Source organism: Lasioglossum baleicum, chromosome 15, assembly GCF_051020765.1.
Source record: "Lasioglossum baleicum chromosome 15, iyLasBale1, whole genome shotgun sequence".
Lineage (NCBI taxonomy): Eukaryota > Metazoa > Arthropoda > Insecta > Hymenoptera > Halictidae > Lasioglossum > Lasioglossum baleicum.
Window position 1 is genome coordinate 3,387,052 of NC_134943.1, and position 27,630 is coordinate 3,414,681.

At 35.3% G+C, this 27,630-nt stretch overlaps 4 protein-coding genes across 7 annotated transcripts; 1 reads left to right on the plus strand and 3 right to left on the minus strand.

Annotated features, from left to right (window-relative positions):
* Positions 1-28: 28 nt before the first annotated feature.
* On the minus strand, positions 29-1,872 carry LOC143216404 (carbonic anhydrase 1-like). Its single transcript, XM_076439388.1, is given in 6 exon segments — positions 29-170; positions 246-385; positions 567-669; positions 732-1,054; positions 1,477-1,659; positions 1,741-1,872. Coding segments are annotated over 6 exon segments (945 nt in total). The 5' UTR covers positions 1,817-1,872; the 3' UTR covers positions 29-50.
* LOC143216401 (carbonic anhydrase 2) lies at positions 894-6,714 on the minus strand. The gene is made up of 4 exons (XM_076439386.1): positions 4,353-6,714; positions 4,141-4,278; positions 3,028-3,381; positions 894-2,689 (listed from the first exon to the last, which is right to left on the minus strand). The coding sequence occupies exons 1-4, from the start codon at positions 4,420-4,422 to the stop codon at positions 2,448-2,450; spliced, it is 804 nt and encodes a 267-aa protein (XP_076295501.1). The 5' UTR covers positions 4,423-6,714; the 3' UTR covers positions 894-2,447.
* LOC143216399 (carbonic anhydrase 1) lies at positions 4,849-7,514 on the plus strand. The gene is made up of 3 exons (XM_076439380.1): positions 4,849-5,175; positions 5,659-5,915; positions 6,254-7,514. The coding sequence occupies exons 1-3, from the start codon at positions 4,884-4,886 to the stop codon at positions 6,632-6,634; spliced, it is 930 nt and encodes a 309-aa protein (XP_076295495.1). The 5' UTR covers positions 4,849-4,883; the 3' UTR covers positions 6,635-7,514.
* Positions 7,515-9,121: 1,607 nt separating this feature from the next.
* On the minus strand, positions 9,122-26,903 carry LOC143216400 (tetraspanin-3). 4 transcript variants are annotated; one of them, XM_076439381.1, is made up of 9 exons: positions 26,374-26,903; positions 23,965-24,047; positions 16,339-16,551; positions 14,074-14,259; positions 12,673-12,795; positions 12,027-12,080; positions 11,863-11,958; positions 9,867-9,950; positions 9,122-9,797 (listed from the first exon to the last, which is right to left on the minus strand). In XM_076439381.1, the coding sequence occupies exons 2-9, from the start codon at positions 24,010-24,012 to the stop codon at positions 9,735-9,737; spliced, it is 867 nt and encodes a 288-aa protein (XP_076295496.1). In that variant the 5' UTR covers positions 24,013-24,047; positions 26,374-26,903; the 3' UTR covers positions 9,122-9,734. The 4 variants fall into 4 exon arrangements, with proteins under 4 accessions (XP_076295496.1, XP_076295498.1, XP_076295499.1 ...); XM_076439383.1 differs by having other exon boundaries at positions 26,351-26,903; XM_076439384.1 differs by having other exon boundaries at positions 26,343-26,903.
* Positions 26,904-27,630: the final 727 nt, after the last annotated feature.

A 27,630-nucleotide genomic window follows, 5' to 3' on the forward strand; every position in this document is an offset into this window, starting at 1 on the left:
GTTGAATTTTAGTATAAATAATAAAGAAAGAAGGATTGTTTTAATTTTTATCACACGACAGCGGTTTCGGTGGCATACAAAATTCTTCTTCTGCGAAGACGTTGTTGCGGCCTTCCATTTTGTAATATATTCCTCAATTTATCGTCGTAGAGGCTTCTAAATGCATCTATCTGTAAAAATGATAAACTCCAATTATGTTATAAAATCATTAATGAACTATTATTGAATATCCTATGAAAATATACTTGACGATGTGATATTTTCGTCACTGCCTTCGAAATTATCCAAATGGCACATTCGCTGTACGGGGGTGTTGTTAAAGAGCCGCGATAAACGTAATAACCATCTGCCTTGCATGCTTCCAACATCCAACGTAGACAGGTTGCTAAAAGGTAATTTAGAGACATTATTAATCACATTAAGTATAAAATGTGATTAATAAGTTTGTAGTACGTGAAATGCTACTACTATATGGACAATGATCGTTATGAATAAGTTTACAAAGATTACAAAGTAAATCATTCAACAAGAAATTTCGTGAAGCATTTTTTTCCAAATTGCATTACTTGCTGGAATGTCAGTTTTGGCTCCCGCTCTTTTAATCTTGATCAAATTATCCGTAATGGGGGAAATAGAGGGATTATCGGGAATTCCTGGGCAACCGACGACCTATCGAAACACACGCACATTATCCAGAGATCGATTCTATTATCAATAACCTGATTTCCCACTTGTATGAGGTATGAGAGAATAGCGATTCCATCTGGTCGATCGAAGCACCTTTCTATGGTTCCGTAACGAGTATTCCAGTGCATTATCTGTGCTTCCATGGAATACCTGTATCAAATGATTTATGTGAAACATTCAAAGCTACATACGTTCCGCAATTCTGCATACAAATGATCTTCTAACCAAATACCATCTACGGAATGTTCCGCGCCGAATGAATTCTCCGGGCCCCAACGAAATTGTACATTTGCGAATTCGAATTCTTCGTCGGCCAGAGGGCCACCTCTCAAGAGTGGCAATCTTTCATTTACCAATTCGATGAGGACTGAAAATTATTTAACCCGATGTATCGTTCGTTCATAATTTTTTACTCAATTGTGTGCTCTAAAAGTTTTCACAATAGAAAGCAATAATGTTTTATACGATAGTAATGATTAGACTGCGGATCATTATGCAAAATAAAAATTTTTTGCATTGATTGCAGGACACAGAAGCCAAATGAAAATTGTATTCTTATTTTAATTATCCTATTAAGCTGGAACTACGTTGATGTCCTTAAATATTTTTAATATGTCCACTGCTTGAAATTGTACGTGTCCATTTTTGTCATAAATGCATAAAATCCGCAGTCTAGTAATGATTTTTACAAAGACTATTTTTGATCAATATAGAGAAAATGTCTCCAACTATTTTGTTCGATTTAATTACTGTAAGTGCTGGTAGCAATTTAAAATATTCATAGAGAACCTGTTTTGCCTGTGTTCGTCATTGTAGCAGTGCCTTCATCTGGCCAATAATTAGTTAAGTATAAAGGTGGGAACTTTTTCGACCACGTAGCTGTCTTGCACAAATCAATTGGCGACTGTTGCCATTTAGGTAAGCCCGACGATGATGTAGAAATGATCCGAGCTGACTTCACGGATTTTACAACTAATAGAAATGTATAAACGAGTACAATAAAGTTTCAGGCGCAACTAACAACAAAATAGTTCAGATAATCTCTGTACTAACCTGTTCTTTTACTTTTTGCGCGATGCAATGATTTCCCTGAGGTTTTCTTTTTCACTAACTGCATTGGCGACGACATCTTACTAATTAATTTAAAACAATTTCTTTAGACTAGTTTTAGTCACATTGTGGAAGTGGGTAGTAAACGTGCTCCGTTGTTGGTTACATATTTGTAACTTTGCCATGAAGTGTATTGCACACTATCAGTGCAATAATCGAAAAAGCGCGACTTCCAACTTTTACAAAATTCGCACAATTTTAGATGGAATTTATGAGTCGACTAGAATGTGTATTTGTTGGCAAAGGGGATTTTTATAATCATTAACCAAGCAGAGTCTCAATTGAGACAAAACTGCCTAGGTCGAATCAAAGTGATCGACATCTACCAAAGTTAGGGAGTGGTGCGCATCATTGCGCTTCACTACGAACTCGACGAGCGCACTCAGTCAGTCTTGCCAGGGAATCCAAGCTTTTAGTTTACAATTAAAACTAAAATATTACTTCTTTAACAATATTTTAAAACGTACCAACTACAAACACCTATAATTTCTATCGAATTTATTCAAGAATTTCGAACTACCTTTATACATCGGGACGTTTCTAGAGGACCGATTTTGTACATGAAAGCAATCAAAAAGTTCTTATATATAATATGAAAGTTTTATCCACGCTTCACAATATACAGGAGCAGAAACAGGAGATGAAACTAGCTAATTTACATAATAAACTACTCGGCCATTTAAGGGTTGCACATCTCGATAATTCTCTTTAATGCAGGCACCACGCTTGTTGCATATTGTTCGGAACAACTTCGCTTGATTCTCCGAAATCATAACTGCTTCCGGAAAAATCATCCACGTGACGTTCTCATAGTATGGGTACGTTGTTGTCGATCCCAAATAATTATAGTAACCAGGCGTTTTACAAGCTTGTCGCATCCAACTTAAAGCATCTGCAACGAAGAGAATGAAACTGGGTTCTAAAACTAGTTAGCACATTATTTTGACGCTTGTCAAACTGATTTTCTAGTCACAAATAGTATAATAAATTATATATGAACTGCGGATTTCACGCATTTGTGACAACATGATTTAAAAACTTTGAGATTGTTAATATACTATCTTCAATTTAATTATTAAGCTAAAGAAAGAACATTTTATTTGGCTTTTATTTTTAGCAATTGATGCAGAAAATTTCTATTTTGTATGAAAATCCACAGTGTAATTATGAATGTATGTTATAATGTACTGTATATTTTATGAACGTGAAGAATCTGAATTTCGAACGTACTTGCTGGTAATTTCGTGAATGTTTCAGCTTGGGTAATATTATACAGATTGTCAGTAATTTTCGAGAATAAAGGATGTTCGTCCCAAATTGGTAGTTGACAAGCTTGCAGAAAATACACGCAAATGGCGAGTCCATCCTTTTTGTGCCGACAATTGTCGAGAGTCTCGTATTTCGTGTTGAAATGTATTGCTTGAGCCTCCATGGTGAACCATGTTCCGTTCAGAGTATGCTCAGCACCCTTACAATTTGATGATCCCCATCGAAATACTAGTTCCGCGAATTCGTACACGTCATCCCCCAGTGGACCACCGCGAATTGTTGCTGGACTTGTTTTACCCTCCAGAGTAATTTGAACTGCGACACATATATGAAAATGACCAAAATAGATTTTAAAATATGTTTCAAGTTCTACAGTGGGGGAGCAAAAATAATTTTTATTGATTATACAAGTGGATGTACAAAGTATTCGTACACCTTTTAAAAACTAATAACTTTTTTATAAATGTGGCAAACGACCTGATTTTTTATAATCAATTAGAAGCATTGGTTTATGAAATGATATTATGCAAACAAGATCTGCAAAACATATATTTTAAATTTTCATTAAGGGCCCAAATAAAAAAGTTGTAAAAAATGCCTTTTTCATTTTCCCATGTATAACCTTGTAAATTGTAATTTTCGGAAAATCTTGTTTTCATTTCATTTCGTAAACCAATGCTTCCAATTGATTATAAAAAAATCAGGTCGTTTGGTACAATTATAAAAAAGTTATTCTGTTTTAAAGGGCGTACGAATACTTTTTTCACCCCCACTGTATATCAATTCTAAAACAAATCTTAAAAGTATCATTTCATTTGTCATTCCCATAAAATAACATGAAATGTTGTTCGAAGTGGTTTTCGAGTATTCTAATATAGATAAAAATGTTCAAATTTATTAATGTATATTTCAATCAAGAATTTAAATGTTCGAACGTACCAAGCATTAATAGTTTATGTAAATACACCATTAGGAAATTAATCTAGTCGAAATGAATTATATCTAGGTGTACATAATACAACTATTTATTAATATTTATATTTATATTATTGTAATACTAATATATCGAATTACCTGTAGTACCAGTGTTTGTCATTTTAATGTCACGATCTTGGCTCCAATGACCGCTCATGACGAGTGCAGGAAATTTTATTCCGACCGCTTTCTCTTCATCAATATCGATCGGAGACTGGCCCCATTTTCGTCCATCCCCTTCGAGAATAGATTCAAATTAATATCACATAACCAATCCCAATCGCATCATAACTCATACCAAAATACTTCACCTGCGCATAGCATTGTTGCTTCTCTATTTTCACTCCAATCGTAGGTAAAATCTCGTAAAATAATTTTCATGTAATATGATAATTACAAATTAAGAAAACTTTGTGAATTTCACATATTAAAATTTAGTATAATATTTGCCCAAAATTATTAAAAAATAAGCCAGCATCGATCGACTTGTGCCCAAGTTCGAACCATCAAATCGTATTTTTACCTTGAAGTTGTACTCCAGTGTGTTTTATACTGCCGATTTTTGCGACCTTATGCGTCTTGATTAATCATGAGGTTATCTTCAAAGATTTTTAAAATTTACAAGTAGAGTTTTTTTTATAAACATTTTCACTTACGAGAACGCCTACAAGTGTTATCGCACAATAAATCGTGTTAAAAGTGCTACGAAGGGATTCAAAATGTTACACATTTTACTATCCGAATTTATGATATTGTTCAGCAGCATCCTTCTCATATGTAAGTAATTAATTAAAGTGTATTATTGTTTCTGGCATGACTTCATTGGACAATACATTTCGAAGATGTTTTCCCATGTTCTTAAAGTTCTGCTGCTCACTGACATCTTCGATTGGACACAATTATTCCCATGGGTGGAGACAGAATGTCACGCCCCCAGCTTTTCGTTCGGTTATTCAGACTGCAATGGTCCTCACACGTGGAAATCAATGTACCAGGCCAGTAATGGTAGCAATCAGTCACCAATCAACATTACAACGCGGTTGGCAATTGTAGTGCAACCATCGGAACCTCTTCGATGGACTGGATACAATAAGAGACCATTATCCATGACCATAATGAATAATGGATCGAACGGTGCAGTTTCATTCATTGTTCAATCGACATTACAAACGTATCTCTTTCGATGTACCCTGTATCACATATAGATGACATTTACATAATTATTTCATGCATTTTGAAGCCCTGCAACATGTTCCCTCAGATAGTACAATATTTTCTTAATAACAATACAAAAGTACATTTGATTTATACACATAAACTTAAAAAATCTAAATCCGAAAATACTTAATCGTTATAAGAAATTGTATACGGAAACAATAATGAATAGAAATAAAAATATTAGGCTATTTTTAATAAATAGCTGTATAATTGTAAAATCACTAAATGCTATCACATCATGTTTATCTGATTTTCTGTTTCAAAATTGGTCATTTTCAAACCAATCATTATTGTCTTTGTCTATTTAAAATTTAAAATATAAATATAAAATAATATTTTATGTGCATAACATCCTTGTTCCAATGAACTAAAACGTCACGCAATATTTGTTACATACAGTCGTAGTGAACACAGTGTGGAACACATCAAGCCGCCCCTACATCGAAGGAGGACCATTAACCAATACTTACGATCTCCGTTCGATGGTTTTTCATTGGGGCCAGACTAACGAGGATGGCAGCGAGCACACAATTGATTACATTCGATATCCGATGGAGTTGCAAGTCTTTCACTTAAGTCGTGACTTTAAATCGCCCATGGACGCCATTAAAGCTGAAGCACACGATAGCGTGTTGATCGTGTCGTTCCTCTTTCAAGTTGGTGTTTCACTACATTTATTTTACCATTATGATCCACCAGTATCCTCCGAGATTATAAATAAGTATGGGAGATGTATTTAGTTGCACTCACATAAAATTTGTGTCGTCAAATAAAAGATAAATAACATGTAAAATTCATTCTGGAGGAAAATATCCAAATGTAGAGCACCATTTTGTTTCTTGAATGGTATTCGTACAGATCAATTTAAGAATTATGTTTTATACCATTTATTCAGTGCGCAATGTCAACTGTGAATTTATGCGCATTTATAATCGCGGAGGATATTTGCAATTGTTTGTTTACCCCTGTACGTTCTGCATTGTTGCATCCACAGATCACGAATGCTGATAACCCCTATTTAGACCATATCGTAACAAATTTATGGCGAATCGATCAGCCAGGAACTAGGGTCCACATCGCACCATTTCCTCTCGAATGGTTTTTCTCACCCTTCGAGAAAAATTATTACAATTACAACGGTTCCCTGACCCAACCACCTTGCAGCGAAATAGTCACTTGGATCTTGCACCCCGAACCAATCGCTATATCTTCGCATCAAGTAAAAATGATTTTTGCAGGAATTATTCAGAAAAATATCTTTGTCGTACTGTCAACATTAATTTTTAATGCAGGTTGCACAATTTCGAACACTTTACTCGTCGAACGGCCCTATTCTTTTCAACTGCAGACCTGTCCAACAAGTCAACGATCGTAACGTCTATTTTTACGAATAATTATGTAACATGTCCAGAAAAATGTTAGTGTAATTTCGATCACGTCTAAACGTTCACTTTGTATTAACATTGTTACGCGAAATTGTATTTCTTTCTATGAAATGTCGCTTTTTGCAGTTCAACATCTAAGACTTTAATAAAGCAATTCACTATAGTCATTCGTAAGTGTTTTAATATCACGGTGAACAGAAAGAAATCAATTTAAAAAGCATTACAGAGAATCTGTCGCTAAATGTGTCAGAGATAACAATAAAATTTTAATAAAATATGAAAATCTTTATTGCGTCTTTATTCTATGAATCTCCAACAATTCGTATAACTTAAGTGTACAAATCATTTTTTTGAGAGAATTTATTCATGGATCCTTTCTAAGTGCTATTAAAAATAAGATTTATGCGAAAGTTTACAGAGAAGCTAAAATACAGTCTCAATATACAAATCACTTTTTCAGAATGTTAGGTGTACTTCCTCGGTCTCGAATATGTCTTCTCTAGAAAACAACATTTCACGTACAGACAACGGTTCACTACGGTTCGCAACGTTATTGGAAAGTGTGATGTAAGTGTCAAATAAATCTCACGTATAGGGAGCAATAATTTTATTATTTGTCTACCTATATCTTACGAATGCGCCAAAAGTTCTGTTCAATAATACGTCATAAGAAAATAAAAGTATAACAGAGTTAGATTCGCTTATCGCAAGGTACATCTCATTTGGCACAAGTTATTGTAATAGATTTTCGTCGTCGAGATTACTCGCAAAAACACAAGAGACACACCGTCTTGTTCGACTTTACAGAGAGACTAACTCAAGGGACGCTTTCGTCCGCTTCGTTTCAAGCGACTGGTACGCAACTATTAATTTCTACCGCACACATATACATCGATATCTCGTACATTCGCTCGTCGACGGAATTTTATTCTCACGTAAAAAATCGCAACGTTGTTGAAAACATATACAGTGGATCCGAGAAGTACATATTTCAACACTGAATTCTCGATTCTGGAATTATTGTCGACATTTAACCTGTGGCAATTTGACTCATTTTAATGATTCATCCTTCTTCTAAGATATTTTAGGAAGGTCCATTTTTTTCCTAGAAAAAGCTACAAATTGAAACCTCTGTAAAAATATTGACAAATTTTTTTTGTGACTGATTCTACCACTACAATGATCCCTTCACTGTTTTATAAAACAAAAATGAGGAGCCAGATCTTATAGTGTACATTACATTACCGTAAACTTGGCAGTATACCTCTCATTAAAAGCTTAATCAAATCGCATATGAAGTTTTTTTACGTTGTTTTAAAGGGGAGACATCAATCCTCAAATCTATAATCGATTCAGTCGAGAAAAATTTTTTTTTTATATTTTTAAAGACGTTTCTTTACACTCATTAAATCGTGCAAAACTGTCTTAAGTAAAAACCGATGGTAGTCTGTGAAAGTAGAAGTCTCAAGCTTTAAAATGAGACCAAGTTAATTGTTGTACTATTTTTCAACGAAACTGTCATAGATCAAATATCGACGATTTTTCACAAATTGGAAATTCAGCGTTCAAATACTTTATGGATCCACTGTACGTGTGCCAATGCGTAGAAATTCCCACTCCCTCGATGAAAAACAAAAACAATTTTCCCAGTTGCGTTTGGACAATGGGGTGGTCCTCATTTTTCCACTTTCGATTTTTTCTGGTCTTACCCCCCTAAATTGTGAGACTTGGTGGGAGAATGATGTGTGCAAAATGCGGAAGAAATCGAACAATATTTAAATAAAAAGATTTTGTATGTTTTTCAAAGTAACATAAATCTCATCATTAATCATCTAAGGCGTTATCTTTTCTTTAAAAACGTTTAACAATATTTCCAAAATAATATGATAGTTATGTTTGAAAATGTCATAAAGTCCTGTTGCCTGATTGCTTTCAAATTTTGCACACATCATTTTCTCACCAAGTCTCGCTATTTATGGGGGTAAGACAAAAAACCTTTTGACCCCTATAGCTAAGGTCCACCCTATTGCACAACTGTCTCGTTCTCTTCACGATTTCTCGTCGTCACTTCACGTATTTACAAATAGATTCCTATAGCGAATTACTTTAATATTTGGGCATCAGTGTATTCTCACATTCTTCATTCTCATCATATTTTCATGTTTAATAAAGTAGCTGAATGATTTGACACAACAAAATTTTATTCTTCCATTCGGCATTGGAAAATCATGTTGATAAAACTGTGCAGAATCATGTGTGAAAATCATTTTTTTTTTTAATACACAAATCATGTTCATAAGATTAATATTCAATAATGATTAGACCGCGGATCTTTATGCGAAATAAAAATTGTTTGTATCAATTGCAAGACACAGTGGTTATTCAGAAGTTTCTTTAAATTGCACCAGCTCGTTTTTCTTATAAATGCATAAAATCCACAGTCCAGTGACGACACTAGTACAAAATATAATTCACAAAAATTGTTTGATGCTTTTGCAAAGAAGCGACAGTCCATGTCCCTTATAAATAATTTCGATTTTACCTCGAGAAGAATGATAATCTTTTTAGGGCAAAGACGTGTAATGTCTGTGTTACTGTAAATAGAAATATTAAAGTGATTCACCGTAAGTATGAATTCATGATATTTCATTATTTGCGACAATGGCACCGCGATGACGTTCGAGTGTTTTCATGACAGGTCAACATCACGACATTTGTACGCGGAATGAACACGAGTAACATTTACGTAGATAGTAATAGGTGCTCCGTTCTTATTCGAATTGGTACCATATTTCGCGATGAAACACATTGAAGGGACGGGAATGGCTTTATAAGGTTTCGAGCAAGCGCAGCTTTCTATCGTACAGTAAACTTCGCAACCATCTTGTGTTTCTGTAAATTATAGAATTTAACGGAGCCCAGCATCGTCGTTCGCTTACGAAAAAACGTGTAATAACCGGTCATTATCGTCAGTGTCGTTGTTCCCACGATCGAATAGTTCAGATTACAAAAATCGTCACTGGTGAACGGGTTGTAGTATAACGTTAAATTGACCCGTTCCGAGTTCTTCGTAAGTGCAACAGGCCAACCTCAGTCCACCTGCATGTCTCGTATCGTTCGACAAAGGAACGCCGATGTTATTATGCCGAACGTCTGAAATAGTACACACACGATCAATTTCATCGAGTCGATTCGAGTCGAGCCTGCTCGAAAGTAACGTACTTGTATACCAGCCATCGCCATGCCCAAAAATACTAAAGTGAAGCTCTCGTACTGCAGCCAACCGGTGACTTTATCGAGACAACCCTACAAGCATTTCAGAACATAAACATGAGTAGGTGCAACACATTTAGTTGAAAAATGACGTATCGTGTGAATGTGTGTATGCGTGTGAGCTCGCCGATACTTCTGTCTTCACCACGTTTTTATTAGCTCGCTTTCTTGTCTGTCTGTTTGTTTGTTTCGTGTCTGTTCGGTACTTTTGCAATTGATTTTAAACTATCTTCCCGATGAGCTAGAGACTTGAAACTTTAAACACAACTCAGAACTGGATGACAATGCAATATTTTAACGGTATCTCGATCAAACATTCCAGATCTATTTAATTCGTTCGAATTTTCGTACGATGAGGTTGAGATAAACGGTCTGAACGCCCGCTGTTCGTTCTCGCATCTGCTCGCGATTGTTTTCGGTATGCCAAACTGAAATGAACCTAAAATTTACTACAAGTCTCTGTTATAATCCCATCAAAATGTTTAAAATCGATTGAAAAATTTCATACACACTATACTAAAAAGCAGAAAATAATTATTTAAATAGAAATAAGTATATAAATAATTTTTAATATACCATGTTTTTAAGAAACGGACTAAATAGTATAAAATAATTTTTCCTAGCCCCGTACAGATTCCTAACCCCATGCAGATAGTCCTGAAAATTTGTGATTGTGAATTTTTAATACCTATGAAAATACTTGTAAGATTTAAATAGATAATTGATAATTTATAATTGATGCATGAATAGTTCACCTAAGTCACTAACAATTTTATTGCACTGCAAATGATATGAACTGATATGTGTGAGTTTTCTCAACGGCAACTACTTATTCTCTACACTCCTTACTATTATGTACTATGATCTTGCGCCCCACGTTTTTCGTTTTAAATCTTACGAGTATTTTCATAGCTATTAAAAATTCACAATCACAAATTTTCAGGACTATTTGTATGGGGTTAGGAATCTGTACGCGGGGCTAGGAAAAATTATTCTATAATTTTTAGTCCGTTTTATAAAAACGTGGTACATACATTAAAAACTTTTTTCTATTGAAATAATTTTATGTTTACAGTAGTGTCTCGACATACGTGAATATTTAAGGATCAAAGTGTCACTTATGTCGTGTGCAAACGCTATTTCATCTTTGTCTTTTAATCATTTTTCTATGAAACTTACTTTCTTTATTCGTATTTACTCGCTATATAATTCACGATACAGTAGAACCTCAATTTAACCAATAGGAACATCTGATTGTTCAGATAACTGAAATCTAGTTACAGTATTGCATTGACCCCATGCCTTACAATATCGTGTCTGACCTGATGAAGGTTCTGAACAAATTCTGATAAATTGTATGTTAATAATTTCTTTTAAACCGAAATAAAATTCTATTTTCGTTTTATTAATATACATAGCTGTTGGAGAACATATAGGCATACAATTTATATCAATTTTCTCCTTGTTTAGGAAATTACGATTTACAAACATGTTCTAAACACTGAAACCGGAAAATAAATCGCAGGGCAAGGGGTTAATACACAGTTGTCTTATTATTAATGTCTTATTTGCAATGAAGCACAGTTTCAAGATAAATTGTTGTTGCACAGAATTATGTACGGTGACAAACATAAATTTCTGGCGTGAACCGATTCGAAAAATTCAAAAGATCCATGTGCAATAATATAAATGTATTTTGAAGCACATATAAAAAAAAACTGAAGGAGCTTAGTAGGATTGTGCATGAATGAAAATATATATATATTCAAGATTAAGTCTTGTATTTTGTGCATTAAAAAAAATGACATGTAATGCACGCGTGTGTATAATCTATTAAAATGTGCAGAAACGTGTGAAATTAGTTGACATCGCTAATATATTTTAATAAATTCTTATGTACGTAAAATAATTTTATAGACTTTGTTCTGAGTTTCCGAGTACTTACCACTTTATGACGATATCCGTCGTGACCTTCTTTGTCTTCCAATTGACACGCTGCCTCGTCTTTTGGTTTCGGATTCAGCCATGGTTTCTCGGTCTTCTTAGAAATGAAAGAGGATTTTAATGGACGCGACGTTTCCAAACGTGGACTACAATCGAATCACTTACATTTTTATGAAACACTCTTGAAACGACACTCATTGGGCTTCCTGTATTTTTTATCTGTTGGGAAACGTTTCTGTTATTAATACCGCTAGTAAATGCTACATTACTTTATCGAAGAGTAGAACATTTTTATCACTATCAATATATCGTTTAATACTTGCTAAAACGACATATGCATTTATCATTTTATTAACACTTTCCGGAAGTGTCATTATTTCTAATTTTATGTTTGTCTAACGTATAACAACAATTATATTCACAATTTTGATTGATCATACACTGATAAATACGCTGTCACTCGAAAAAATAATAACTTGGACTTCTTTTAACAACCATGAGAAAACGATATCAAAAATACGACTCGATATACAGTTTACACCGTTACTCAAAATATTGGAGTAAACAAATTTAAAATTGGACTTTTACTAACAATTCAAATTATTGCTTTATTTTTTAGCAAATGCATAAATCATATTTGCATTTTATCATTTATCTATTTTAGCTATTTTTACTTATTTTAGCATTTCGAGCGAATATAGAAAAAAAAATCGAATCCATATATTTAGGAAATTATTTGACGCGAGCGTTCACGACGGGAAATAAAGAAGAATCTGCTAAAAAAGTTTTGGAATATCGTCGGAGAACGTACCTCGGTATTTTTTAAAACGCAGCACGTGAGAGGGACCTGCCTCCTGTTCCCCGAAAATTGCGCATCTCGCCACCAAGCCGTACCATTGTAGTCTCCATACCCATGTATTCCACAGCAATTAAACTGCAATGGAATCACCTATATGCACTTCGGGCCATCGTCATATGCATGGATGGACAGTTCTCAAAGTGCGCTATTAAGCGTTATTCGTGCGCGCGAAATAAAATTTCCACGAATTGTTGTCGATCTTTCTCGACTGACCGCTTTATGAACAGATTATGAGAGACCCGTTTCCAAAACTAATAACGAATTTCATGTTTATGTATGATAGAAGGTAACGAGGTGCAGTGTGGTAGTAAACTTACATTGTCAGTAGGCAGAGGTCCTTGGCCCCGAGAATACCTTAACACAATACGGTCACGAGGTAATCACGCGGAAGCTTATGCGGGTTGTCGGTCAAATGCAGCATATCTCAAACTTTTTAAATTAATCATTTTAGTACGACTGGAAATTTTCATATCCTGACATAACAACAGTATACTAAATCTCGATAAGAAGTAACATACAGCTAACATACAGCGTTGCTCACCTAAAGGGAGCCACCGAAATATCTCCATCGCAACTGAATTTTAACAATTCAGACAAATATTCTCTGACAGAGAATACTAAACATTTTTGAACAAAGCATATGCCCATATAACTCGTTTCAAATGACTTCTTAAATCTTTCTACGAGGGTTTCAACCCTTTGCACAATCCTAGAACATTTTTTAAACAAGAAAAAGAAGAATTCTTAAAACAGCAATTTGTTAAAGCTTTCTAGCAATTCATTAAATATAAACTTTCGTAACGCACAAGTTGCTTCGAATTATGGTATGATAATTTTTCACTCTTCGAATCAATAATTGAAGTCGCAAACACGATTATCAAATATAATTACAATACATATAAAATATATAACAGAGTTAATTATAGTTCGATATCTCGCAGTCAACGAAAACTAGTTTTAAGCAGTCTAAACGTTCGAAAGTCTAATGAAATAGGAGATGGAACTAACAGTAACAAGTAAAGGAAAGTTTTTCTTCTATGAGAATCAATCTCAGAACTGAACTGGAAGGCTTGTACGAGCCGAGTTCCCTGACTGACGTATATGCTATGTATGGCAGTTCCGAGGTCTATAGCAACGAGAGCCTCTAGCATCCTGCAAAACTACGTTAAGATTGGAGGGGAAGTTTATCGATTCGAGTGAACTTCTGTTCATGTGAACGCGGACAACACTACCTCACAGCATCGTTACCTTTCAGTATACGAACTGTACGAAGCACATGCACAACATAGTTCAACTATGATAAACATGCACTAAGAATAGATAATCGATCCCTATTATTAGGCCATATAATACCTTATATTGCACAAAGTCGAGACTGTTGCTGAAAGGTATATCGGTGGTCTGTTCGTGGCCATAGTCGTTGGCCAATTTGCTAATTAGTCTTCCTTCTAACCCAGAAAGGATTCGGAAGGTCATCACTCCGCCTACCGCGGCGAGCACCAGCTCTGTGAGAATTAGTGCTACGAGTATGCTCATGTACTGAACAAAAGAGAACACATTAATGATCCTGTGACATGAGCGCATAGTTGGGAAAAATCTAACCAAGTCGTAAAATGATGCTCTCGAAAGTTGACTTTTAATCATGAAATTCAATGATCTAGTTTGGGGGGTCGGGTTCGGGCCTACTGTTCCGGAAGTTGTTGATGGAATACACGTAGAAAATCATGTTAGACCTCCAGTATACAAGTATCCAAGTTAGCGACACTGTCGTTACAAACCGTCAAGCTTGCTTTAGAGAACAGTCATCTATTTTCTATAACATCATGATCGACGGTGTTACTTGGGTACACTGATAGTGTGTTCTACCTGCTAGTTAACTTACGAGGGAACATAGCCAAGTTACACAACGCGATTTTGATGAAAGCTATGCACATACATACGCGAGAGGTACACTCTCGTTCATAAGTATCTGAGCATACAAAGTGCGGTTTTGTGCCACTATCACATGACTATTTCTCATCAAAAGTAATATTTTGGAAGTGCATAATACATGTACGCGATATACAATTCCTCTTATCAAATGAAAGAAAACTAATTATTCTTTCGTCTATAAGTACTCTTTTTTATATGTAAAACCACTAGATACGCAAAACTTGTTTCTTTTCAATTATTTCCTTTACTAACGTACGTATGACGTTTTTCTGGTTAAAAAGAGTCCAAACACGATATAATTCGAAGCATTTCTGTTCCCACGATTAACGATTCCGTATCTAATGTCTGAAACGAGTAATGTACAACATGATCTGTTGTACAAATCGGTAAAGATTTAATGTGAATTAAACAAATGAATGTAAATGGAATTGTGTCGTGTTTGAAAATATGTCAGAAATATATTGGTGTAAACGTTTCATAAGAAAATAATTAAGAACAAAAAAGTTTTATTCCAGTTTTTGTCTATTCACAATTATTATTTTTTTTTTATCTTCGATTTGGCAGCAATAGCTCGAGGAATATAAAGTTTGTACACGACATTCGGAAAATTAAATAACGATTCGCGAATACTAATTTCAACAGACCTGCGGCTAACAATAAGTGTCCGCTCACTGGTCAGGTCTCCCTATATCGAGGTATTACTGAGTTTCTGAAAACGAGAGGTACCGAATAGCTTTCCCGAAGCTGAAAGACAAACTTACTGGTAGATACAGGCCAGTTTTATTAAAGTGCCCGAGGTATCGCACACAGGAGCGAGAGTTTTATAAAGATAATATAGCTCGCTCTCAATATTTCGTTCTGCATCGGTCTGATTAGAGCATACCACACCCGTTAATGAAATTTCCTCCACCGAACGCCTATCCAGACTACACACACGGAACCGGGGATCGTGTTTATAGACAGAACGTATTGTAGACGATGGTCCGTTTTATGAACACTAGCTTTTATAGCAAAACTAATGCAAGGCCAATTTCAACCGGAACACTTGCTGCGGCCCCGAGCGATCTTCGGGACCTTTATGCTCCAGCAAATTTTACGACTTGGTTGTATCTTTTCCAGTGACTATGACACGCTTGTTAAGGGGACAGCCTCTTTATATCTTTTCTTTCTGGTATTGATTTAGCTACTCTTCCCTACCCCGAAATAAATAATTTATCATGAGAATTGGCAAACTGAAATTTCATTGCTTCTCGGTAATTTTTTAATAAAAAAAGTGTGATAAAATCAAGGTAAAAATATCATTTTTGTACCGACGAGAGCTAGTAAGACGTGGAACAGTTTGCCAAAATTTCAAAGCAATCGGGTATATAGTTTCCGAAATTTTATCTACACTAGGTAAAACACTAAGTAAAAACAATACGTTTCGAGATACAGTGGAATGAATTTCAATGAATTTATGCATACAATTTTGGCAAAGGTTCCACATTTAAAAAATCGATCAGTTAACCCATAAAGACTGCCCCTTAAATGTATTAAGCTATGTCCGCATTGAAGCAACATCGAGCGACATTTTCCGTCGCTTCTACTTCTTCTTTTATTTGATGAAAGCGTCGGCTTTTTCAAGATTCGTGCAACGTCAATGTTGCTCGTTGTTGCTTCGGTGTGGACGCAGCTTTAGAGACTCACGGTGGCGAGGATGCATTGATTCTCGCGCGACGCGGCCCAGCATCCGAAGATCCCGACCGTGAACACCGTGAAACCGAGGCACAGCAAGGTGTGAGCTATTAAGTTAATTGTATCGTGTGGCCTGTCGTTAGGTACGAAAAGGTTTAAGAGATGACTTTTGCTCGGCTCCAGCCGCAACCACGCTCCTATTACCAGTACCGTACATCCCGCCAACTATCCAACAGGATTTCATTAACGTGACTTTAATTGTAACCCATTTTTCGAAAGGAGAGGCTTGTCTTGCTCCGCCTATCACAATAGCTGTCCACCCCATCGTAATCACTTGAAGATGACGTTTCAGTGCTCGAAACAGGGTGGACTATTATCATGACCATCGTCGAAATACTTTAGGTTTCTTCTTTTGAAAAAGAAACCATAGGAATTAGGCTGCATCGTAGGACAAAATGATATTTCGAGTTGGACAGAGATTTTTCCAAATGCTATTATATTATACTGGCTTCAATAAGTAGGTATTGGCACACTAAATCATTTTTAAACAATTGTTGATATTTAAATCGCTATAAAATGAAAAACCTGCATTCATTGGTCTGCTTGCTTCTAAGATATTTTCCATGTAATCTTGAACACAGTGGATCCAAAAATTATTTGAAATTATTTTCAACAGTGATTATGTGGTTAGAAAAAATTGTACGATAATAAAACTTTGCTCGTTTGAAAGCTACTACTTTTGGTAACTTCATGGTAACGTAGGGTAGATTATAAAGCGTCTATACGACTAAACTTTCTTATTTCTTTTTGATAAAACAACTAAAAATGATTCTACATTAAGTTTTATCGCATCGCAAGAGGGAAGCTTCAATCTTCAAATCTATCTTCTAAAAAAATTTGTAATGGTTTTAGAAGAAAATGAACGATTGATAATTTCTCGAAAATCGAAAATTCAGTGGTGAAACATTTTTAGAGCAACTGCACATACATTAATCTTACATACATGTACATAGAAGCTACCCAGTAAAAGCCCAGGTTTTCGAGTGTAAACCGAAACCTGACCTCGCTGAAATTTACGTGCCAAGTGACGGAACATGAACAGTGTTGAATCCACAAAAAGGGAGTTTTGATGTTGGTAAAGTGCGCCTGGTAAATAGATACTGGATATTCAATATTGTTACAGTCTCCCACTCGCAAACCTTTCCACTGTACATAGGACTTTTACTAATTTAATAAATTGGAGCTTCGTCACTCTTTAGAGCAACCGCCTAAATAACATGATTTTCAACTAGATATCAGTATCACAAAAATCTTCATTTATTGATAAATTTTTAGTAATTGTCCTAATTCTTTAAGGAATTCATGAAATTCGCGAACGAAAGTTCGGAATAATCTTCTTAGTCAACAACCTCGAGTTGCTTAGTTTCGCAGTATTTGTATAGAAGTTCGTAGAATTATCCGGGTGGAAATTTTGCTATACATATAGACTTTGTACACTAACTTATGAAAGCCGAAGTTTAGACTCGTTATTATCATTCTTTTAATTTAAACATCGCTTTACTCTGTAAGATGAAATAATATAAGAAAATTGAACGCGAATAGGAGCTGCAATCACGACGCCCAATTAACCATTCTTGTGTGTGCAAATTCAGAGAATCGTCCAATGAATATTAATTCCTTAATCTCTTGCGAATCTGGAGCAATCCCGAACAACCCAAGCATTCAGGTCGCAAAAATTACTAAGCAGTTGTCGATTTTAGTATAGTTATAATATTTAACAATTCTTTCTTTTGAACAAATATAAAATATTGTTCGATAAAGTACTGCTCCTTAAAATGTATCAATAGGAAGTGCAATATCATTTTGTCCTTTGACGCGTAAGATGTTAATTCTTCTCTTATAATTAGAAAATTATAGCATATATTAGACTTAACTTAATTAATTTATTAATGCAAGCACAAATCAACCACTTAAAAGTAAAAAGCGTTCATTAATCTGAAGGTAAGCGTGTAAATACGAATGAAATTGTTCAATCGCAAAGTACTAGTGAATCAATTTAATTTCCATTAATTTTCTCTTTGTTCATATAAAATATACTTTGGTTAAGGTATAGAATTTCCAATGAAGTAAAATAGATGTACAGGGTGTCTGTTACTGTTACTTGTATGTTAAAAATGAGTATGAATGTGCAACCTGCAGAACTTGAAAGAAACAGAGCAACTTACAAATTTTTTTGGTGTATGATTATTTGGTAATCAATCAAGATAATTATAGGGAATGTTAAGCAACATATTTACTCTATTTTCATATTTTTTTATTACTCAAAATTACAAAATTACAAGTTTTTAAACTTCATGAGTATAAGTATTCCCTATTAGAAATACCAATATGTGACATTATGCTCTACATTATACGATATTTACTCGTTCCCATTTAAGAATCTGAGACCGGAAGCACGACTCACGTCATAGCACACATAAATATCGGTTAAGTTCCGTTGCAATGAAGCCGAAATTTCTTAAATAAACATATACGATTGCACCTCGAGCTGTCGTCGAAACTAGGAGATACTTTTTCCTCGGGGTATCATCGGTAACTTGTAAGGCACCCTCATGGGCCATATTACTGTTGCCTTCAATAAACTTAGGGTACACTCTTCTGAAATGATATCCGTCCCACATACAGCGTACAGCAAAGCCAACAGAAATACTTTTCGAGAAAATGAGGATTTATATATACATATATTGACACAGGATTTCATCAAACTATATTCCATGAACATTTTTGCATTCATTGCACCGTGTTTCATCAGTGAGCTTTGAAGCCGGAAGTTTTCAGCCATTGAAAATCTCCAGTTACAGCCACATAATTAAAGTCCTCACTGAATTGGAACCTACGTCATAATTTCGGACGAAATAGCTTCTGGCAGATCTGCTTTAATGTACAGTCAAACTTTTGCTATCAGAGTATATCGATACTTGAATATTCTGTTAGCTTTAGTGATTTTAGTTTCATAGTTTTGTTCCAGTGAGAATTATAATCTATAATGTATTGTCCTATTATTGTTCGGTAATTTCTGTGCTAATGTGCTTTTTGTTCTGAAAGTTTTCCTCCAGTATCAGTGACACTGTTTTTGGACTTACAAGTGTATGGTTTCAACTACCACAAACCAAACAAAATGGCTTCTCTTCGTAAATGTTTTTATATATTCTCTTTGTGAATATTTTATGATACTAATGAGTAAAAAATGGATGTGGCGTTGTAAAGATGTGTAAAGAGGAAATCAAATTTTTCTCAGAATATACACTTGTGTATACAACGGTTAATATAAATCGAGCACAGTAATTGTTGACACGGAAGCACGTAGTACTGACCACAGAATGTAAATATGAGATAATTAACCATTTGCGCTAGCAATTAATTGATGGTCGCGCGTGGCATACTCGGAGCAACTCACGGAAAAGTTTAACGTGCTGTGCACGTTCACTTGGCGTTTGATACAATCGAGGCAGAATATACAATCAATTTGCGAAGAAATGGTGTGTAGACGACGAGTTACTAATTGTGGATATTACAATTGAAATGGGAAGAGAAATATACATTGTCAATTTAGAATGCAAAATTGGACCATTTTATCTGTTTAACAATGCTTAATAATATAATCAATGTATAAAGGTCAATAATACAAAATAATTCATCCTTGTAAATAGATGACACCCTAGTACCATTTAATCATCGTGATCAATTAATTATACTGTAACTATGATACACTGCCTCTTAATACTTTCATTATCGAACATTGTTTTTGTTGACACGCGTGATCAGATTATTAGCACATCCTTTTCTTATTAACTCTTTGCACTCCGAATTATTTTTTAATTTTATTACCAACAATTCCTTACTATTTCAAGTGTTTTATTTGAAATTGACTTCAAAGGACAGTTCCTTGACTGCTACTCATTTTAAACAATTTTGTTTACTAATTATATTAAATATAGCTCTCAAACTTCGTCGTAATTTATATTTGTGGATTTTATATTTGTATTTAACGAAAAAATAAGAAATTAAATAAATAAAGGAAGAACCAAATACATATAAAATCCCGTTTCCTTTACATTTTTCTTTCTCCGATGTTGAACCACACTCGACAAAGGAGTGCAAAGGGTTAAGAAACGTTCTTTATTAATTTTTATTTCTTATTGTATCTTCTTATTGCTGTTGTTCTTGTGGTAATATTTATTTAATTTTGTTACAAGTTACAATTATACATTTTGTAAATTTAAAGATTTTAAATATTTTATCATCACTAAAAATGGTAATTTTTAAGGATTTTTAAAATGATGTCTAAAAAATTGCTTATGTATTATGTGCTATACTGGAATGCAACGATGTAATTATGGTAACGTAGCAAACTAGATTTTACTTGATAACAGATTCATTTATGGTATCAGTATAAATTCTTACTTTGAATATTAACCCTTTTCGTCCTGAACGCGACTACAGCCTCTAAACGTTGGGAAGTCTTAAAAAATTTTCGAAGAAGTCGTCAACTATATTCGGAATCATTTCAATACTCTTTTCAGTATCGGCGAAACTCCGTAACTTTCGCCAGCACATTACCTCGAGGATGGAAATTTGAAAATATAGAAAGTTACAGAAGTCTTGATTGCCTTGAGGACATTCAAACTTTTGATTATGCTCAGTTTGCTTCCTTTTTGAAAGAGGTTCCGAACTTTTTAAAGTTCAGGAGTTTGATGGAAAGTGGCATGATTTGCCGTCGTCTAACGCTAATTCACGGTTCACAGTTTGCAACAGGATGTACAGCGGTTGGCCATTTCAGTTGGGAATTGTTTTCGTTGGGGATAATGGTCAGTGTATCACGTGTCACATACCCAAAAGCATAGTGATGATGCAGAAGTGGTTGCGAATTTCGGTCTTCATTTCCGGATCAATTGTCTGATTGTGTTTGTACGATGGACACGTGTGTGAATGTGTCACAGTTACCACGTACAGGCGTGTTATGTATTCTCATTCCACAGGATGCCCCAAAAATGTTGTACTTCCTTGAAGTGGGTCATCCGGGAGGTCATTTGAAGTAACTTCTTCCTTTGCGAAACTCTTCTCCGCGGCTTTGTTAATGAGTAGACTGCGGATCTTTATGCATTTATGAAGAAATCAACTGGGTGAAATATAAAACAGTGAACGATATAAAAAATCGAAGAATATTGTTATGTTGTTTTCAACGTGAAAGGACTATTATATAAGGGATAAAGTGAATTTTTATGTAACTACTGCTTCCCACAATCGACGCAGAATATTTTTAGTTTGCATAAAGATCCGCAGTCTATTAATGAGTTATCAACGAAAAACACGGACCAATCAGAGCGCGGCTACTACGGACGGATTACGGCTCGGCCAATGTCAACGCTGATTGGTCTGTATTTTTCAAAGAAAAAAGTCACTTCAAATGGACTCAGGAATCGAAACATTTTTGGGACACCCTGTATATTTAATAAATACACTTATGATAGTATTCTACATTTAGTTTCGTGATTCATAGATTAAAAAACATAAATAACGTCTAAGTTCTATTTAATTAGATTTGTTAGTATTATAGCAGGCACAGGTTGGTGCTACTTATTTTTAAACTAATATGAATACTAACGCGCGTAAATCGCTACTTTTCCTCAATTTTGATGTCTCTCAAAATGTAAACAAAGTGAAAACGTTAATTTAACAATGATTTGGAATATTTCACGTCATCTTTACACACAAGAAAGTACAAAAGAAATTGTTGTTTTATTGAAAAAGTAGAGAGTTACGGTCTAAAAATATTAAATTATCGTGGCACATGCTTATGTTTATGTACGGCCAGATGAATTTACTTTATGTTAGAAAATGTTGCTATGATGGATTTTTTGGTTGCATGCTTCTGATAATGTTCTGTATTTTCTGAAAGTACTATACATAGTTAGAAACTATAGGTAGAAAACAGCAGTAGAATATAACTTATAGTAACAGCAATATAATATAACATATAATGAGAAACGAAGAGACCATAACAAAACGAAATTAATCATGAATTTTGCAAACTAAGATCTTCACACATATCGTACAATGACTGACGTCTTTACCCAACATTTACCTATACTTTTAAATGAAACGTTAGTTTAACAAGATAAATCATTCGTTCGTCATGTAAATTTTTAATGCGTAACTTTTTAGACAAAATAGGCATGTAAATATTTTATATATACATATATATATATATATATATATATATATATATATATATATTCATCTAACTAATACATGTAAAAATTAGTGTATTAATACTAAATACTTTACCGAAGCAATTTTATTTATACTGGTCCTTCTGAGCTTGAATGTTCTGCTTTGGGACAATCATTATTTCTAGATTTATATTTTTATTATTATCACGTTCTATTCAATTTCTCAGAATATATGAAAAATCATGTATAATCTCGCATTACTTACGAAATTTGAATTTTAAATTGGCCTGGTTCGGTCAATCGCAATAAAGTAAAAAGGGATTTATGATTTAGCGCAATTAATAACGTCGCCTGACAATAGCATGAATTTTGACAGTAGAAAAAAAAACAGGTACAGAATTAATTCAGAACATGACGTAGCGGTCTTAAATTTCGATGGTAACGCGCGCTTTTAAAGTTTCAAAGCTATACGTTTATATTTTTTACGAGCGCTGTTTTAGTATTCTCTGGGAAATCGATTTCAACGAAATATTAATCTATGACGAAATATTTAAATGTAGGTCGAATTTTATCTCTTACCCATACATCTATATGGTGTCTCAAAATTCCTTCAACATCCGGAAATGGGAGTTGCTGAGATCATTTGAAGCAACATTTCCCTTTGCAAAAATGGCGTCCGCGGCTTTGTTTAGGAGTTATTAACAAAATAACACGAACCAATCCGAGCGCGACTACAGCGAACGGAGTCCGACTCGGCGACAGGTCCCGCTTAACGTGGCGTCGCCGTTGGTCGAGTCAGAATCAATCCGCTATAGCTGCGCTGTGATTGGTCCGTGTTTTTCATTAATAACTCCCAAAAAAAGCCGCGGACGCCACTTTTGCAGAGGAAAATGTCGCTTCATATGATCTCAGTAACCTTCCATTTCCGGATGTGGAAGGAATTTTGAGACACCCTGTATTTTTAATTTTTTTCTATCACGTTGTTGATAATTTTCGTTGACTTATAATTTCTGAACTTACTTTGAGATATCAGTCATTTTATAATAAGTGTAGAGTTAGGTACTACAAAGTGGTGACTTAGGAATTAGAAGAACGAATTAAAAAGAACGTAACCTTTTTAATATTGTCTTATTACCTTCTATAGGTTCTATTAATCAGTCAAGTTTGTATCTAGATAACCGAAACATTCTCTACTGTGAAATACAGTTTCCATGGTCGGTTTATTTGTCAGATTGGAGAAACAATAAACAAAACGTCATTGTTACGTTTTCATTTAGTACGATAAGTATCAAAAAGGTTTCTGGTGTTTCCGTTTTTATAGCAGACACTTAAACTCAAATTCAGAACAAAGCTACGCTAGAAATGAATTAATTGGATTTCTTCAATTGAATATTTAATACTTTACCCATATTAACAAGTTGAATGTGAACAGAACGACTTTCAAATATTTCATGCCGACTTTTTACAAGACATCAAGTAGCCATCAATCTGCAAACATAACGTTACTTATGTGAGTTATTTCGACTTTCGGGGGAATCTAATTCATTCGTCGCGTTACACACTGATGTGTAGAAACGATTTCATTCAGAAACACGGAATTTAATTTGTTTCGTTGCCCTGAATAATGAAATGCTGCGAGCGAACGCAGAGCGACTGGTACTCTTTTAGTGGCGAATGTAACAATGGGTACTTATGATGTTGCTGCACAAATACGGCGCAATTCGTTAATGCGTGGCACCATTTTTAATTCGATTTCTTTCGGTGTTCGTTACCGATACGTTACGTTTCCATCTATTAAATCGCGGCTAAATAAATATTTCTCGAGTCGAGTGAACCAACAGAAAATAATTACTCAATCTGCATGGAGCATTAAAAATGTTCACTTGCATACGTAATAAAGTTAATTTGTACAATTTCTATTTACTGTAGAAATTTATTTTTGCCTTTCCAAACTTGTGTACTGTACCAAAAATTGTAATCAATATTTCCTATTGAGCTTCACATCAAATCATTGCTTATGTTTTACAAATTGTCTATACAAAATATTTGCTCACTGAAAACATAAAAAATATATAATTATTAACGTTCTACTCACTAAACAACGTTTCGGGAAACTACTGTATATTATGCTAAATATATTACAGAATATCGGCTTAAACATATTTTGAGAGAACAAAAAACTGAAGACAGAAATTTCTAGCTAAATTACTCGCTAAATAAACTCACATCAAACGACAAGCAGACATCTAACAAATTGTCGAAAATAAATATATCCAATATGTTAATATCAATATGAAATATATGTATATAAATATGTAAAAATTACTTATAATTTTATTCCTCTGTATATTATTCTAATTTCTCTCATTACCATCTTAATAGAAATGTATAAACAATTATTGCGCCGCTCAAGAATATCATTTATAATACTTCTAACTCGTGAAGAGTAGTAGAATTTAAATCAACGCGATCTAAGGTTCCATTACGTCCCTGAGGTAAATAACTTTCAATTTCAATTTCGCCCCATCTCATTTCAATTTCGTTCCTCTTCGTCATTTCTTATTTAAAGAAAACTAAACCTTGAGAATTCTTACAATTTCAGGAAATAAATTGTCCAATTGAATCGTGGATATCCACCAATGCAGCGATGGATTTAAACAGCTCCATTATCGAAACACTGCTTATCCGTAGACCCTTAATCCAGTTCACGATTAATTCAACAATGTGCGTTTAGGTGGATTTCATTATATAAAATCTATTGATCGGAGGACGCTTGAGATTATGAGAAGTAGGACGATGGCGTTTCATCGAAATTAGGTATCTAAGGGCAGTGTGTCAACAGGTGACTACGAAATTTTGGGAACACAGAAAAAACGGTCGAACACGGTGATCAAATTGTTGTTCAATATAAATATATACACACTACCCTATCCCTAACAAAATGTATATAGTCAACACTTGTGCAATTTACATATCTGTGTAAAAATTGTGTCGATAGTAAAAGCCCTTGTTACCTAGGTGTTCATATAAGAACGATTGTAATTTAGAAATTGATAAAACCACAAAGCACAACTGCAACGAGCCGACAATGACTCGTCTCCATCGATCGTTCCTAGATAACGCGAAAATTTCCGGCAATTTCGTACGATTCCTTTTAGCCTGCGAGCCATTAATGAAAACAATGAATTACGCCGAGGGGAGTTTCAATCCCACAGGGAGCAAAGAACGGATTGATATGTTCCAGCTTGATAGTTGTTAAGAGCAAACTGGATGAAGAAAGAGGCTTTTGAATCCCCGTCCGGCTCAAGGGATGCAATTATAACTCGATGGCGAACAATGCACGGTCACAAAAGCGGCTCGGGTATTCCTCGGCAGAAGACAAGACCCACCAACACTATCGTGATCAATGCACGACTGGTTAGACGAGATCATTTAACATATCAACAGTATCTAGCATGGTCATTAATAATTCAGATCGAAGTCCGCAACAAGATTCCCGGGGTAACGCGTTCCAAACGAGTCCGACGAAAGAAGTCCTCAGACACGTCGGACTAATTAAACCCTAGCAACTGTCTGCAAAATTGGTTCGCTTCGCGAGCGTTCGTAACAACCTAGCAGAACGAAATCCGTTGAACCTAAATTTACGCGAAAATCCATACCAAAGCGACGCGTAACATTCGTACCTTGAACTCGATACGCAGAATTTTGTTGAATCGAGCTGCACCGTGATTTCAACGTTTTCGCAAATTGATTTCTTCGACTATTTACATCTACACTACTTGCCATATTACCAGTAACGATCACGTCAATATACCGTGCCAGCGTCCTCGTTCACAGATCCGCTCGTCACTCGGGATCAAGAAAGAAAAAGGTAGAATGAGAGATCCTGGAGTGTTGCGGGAACAGAAAATTCACAATCTCCGGTATCCGTATGCCCAGTTGATCGATAGCATGAAGATAGATTCACAGGTGGTCCTCGGTTCTTATCCAAGCTCTCTGCGAGTCTGCCAGTTTTAGCTAAATTCGGACGCACAAAAATCGCAGCCGATCACCCGGATTGAAACCGACTCCGTTGTTCGTTGTGTAGTAGACCCACGCGAATGATGCTCGCTACGGTTGAGAATCGACGTAACGATCGCACGTGCTTTTACACGAACGAGCTCGTGGGTATCCGCGACACTTAACCGATTGATCTCGCATTGAACGCCAGGAAGAGGATCCGAGCCGCGTGCGATCACTACGACACTGCCGAGGGTGAATGCTGCTAGCTCTGATGGCATTTGCCTCGGGAGCGGCACGACTCTCTCTCGCGCTCTCTCCGTCCCCCTTTCAGCTCATCTACCGCCCTTAGGAGGCTGGGGGCTGGTCCAGATGCGGCTGCGTCATACCGTGACGGCGCCGACGCTCTCTCGTCCTCGCATTCGATCCCCGTTCATTACCGAGACGTCTCCACTCGATCGGCTTTTGTCCTATCGATGACGAACCTTCACTGTCCAACCAGTGACCGATTGACCAGTCTTTCCATCAGTTGATGGGGCCAAGTGCTAATTAGATCGATGGCTAGAGACTCGGCCAAACGGTGCGCTCTGCTTGTAAGTTCAGGCTGCGACCCTTTACTTCCACGGTGTAACGCACACCGATGGGCACACGCTCCGGTTCGCTTTGGGTTGGCAGGGTTAGTGGCAACGCTTCTTTTGATATTGACAGCTATATTAGGTGTTAGGTGTCTTAGCGGCCTAGCGAGTGGCATGAGACTATGCTTGCGACCGGCCCGTTTCTACAAAATAGGTGGGATCCATTCAAAAATTTTCGGGAGCTTATACTTGATCGAGATGATACAGACTCATATCTGATCACTAGACTGCGGATGATTATGCAACTTTCAATTTTTGTAGGCAAATTTTAAGAAAGTGGAATCGTGTAAAATGTTATTTTCACTGATAGTAGTCTTTGTAGATCTGAAATAAATAAAAATTGTACTCAATTCTGTGGAATTTTATTTTCTAGCATTTTTTTTTTGGTTTTTGAAATCATAAATGCATAAGGATACGCAGTCTACTGATCACGTTTG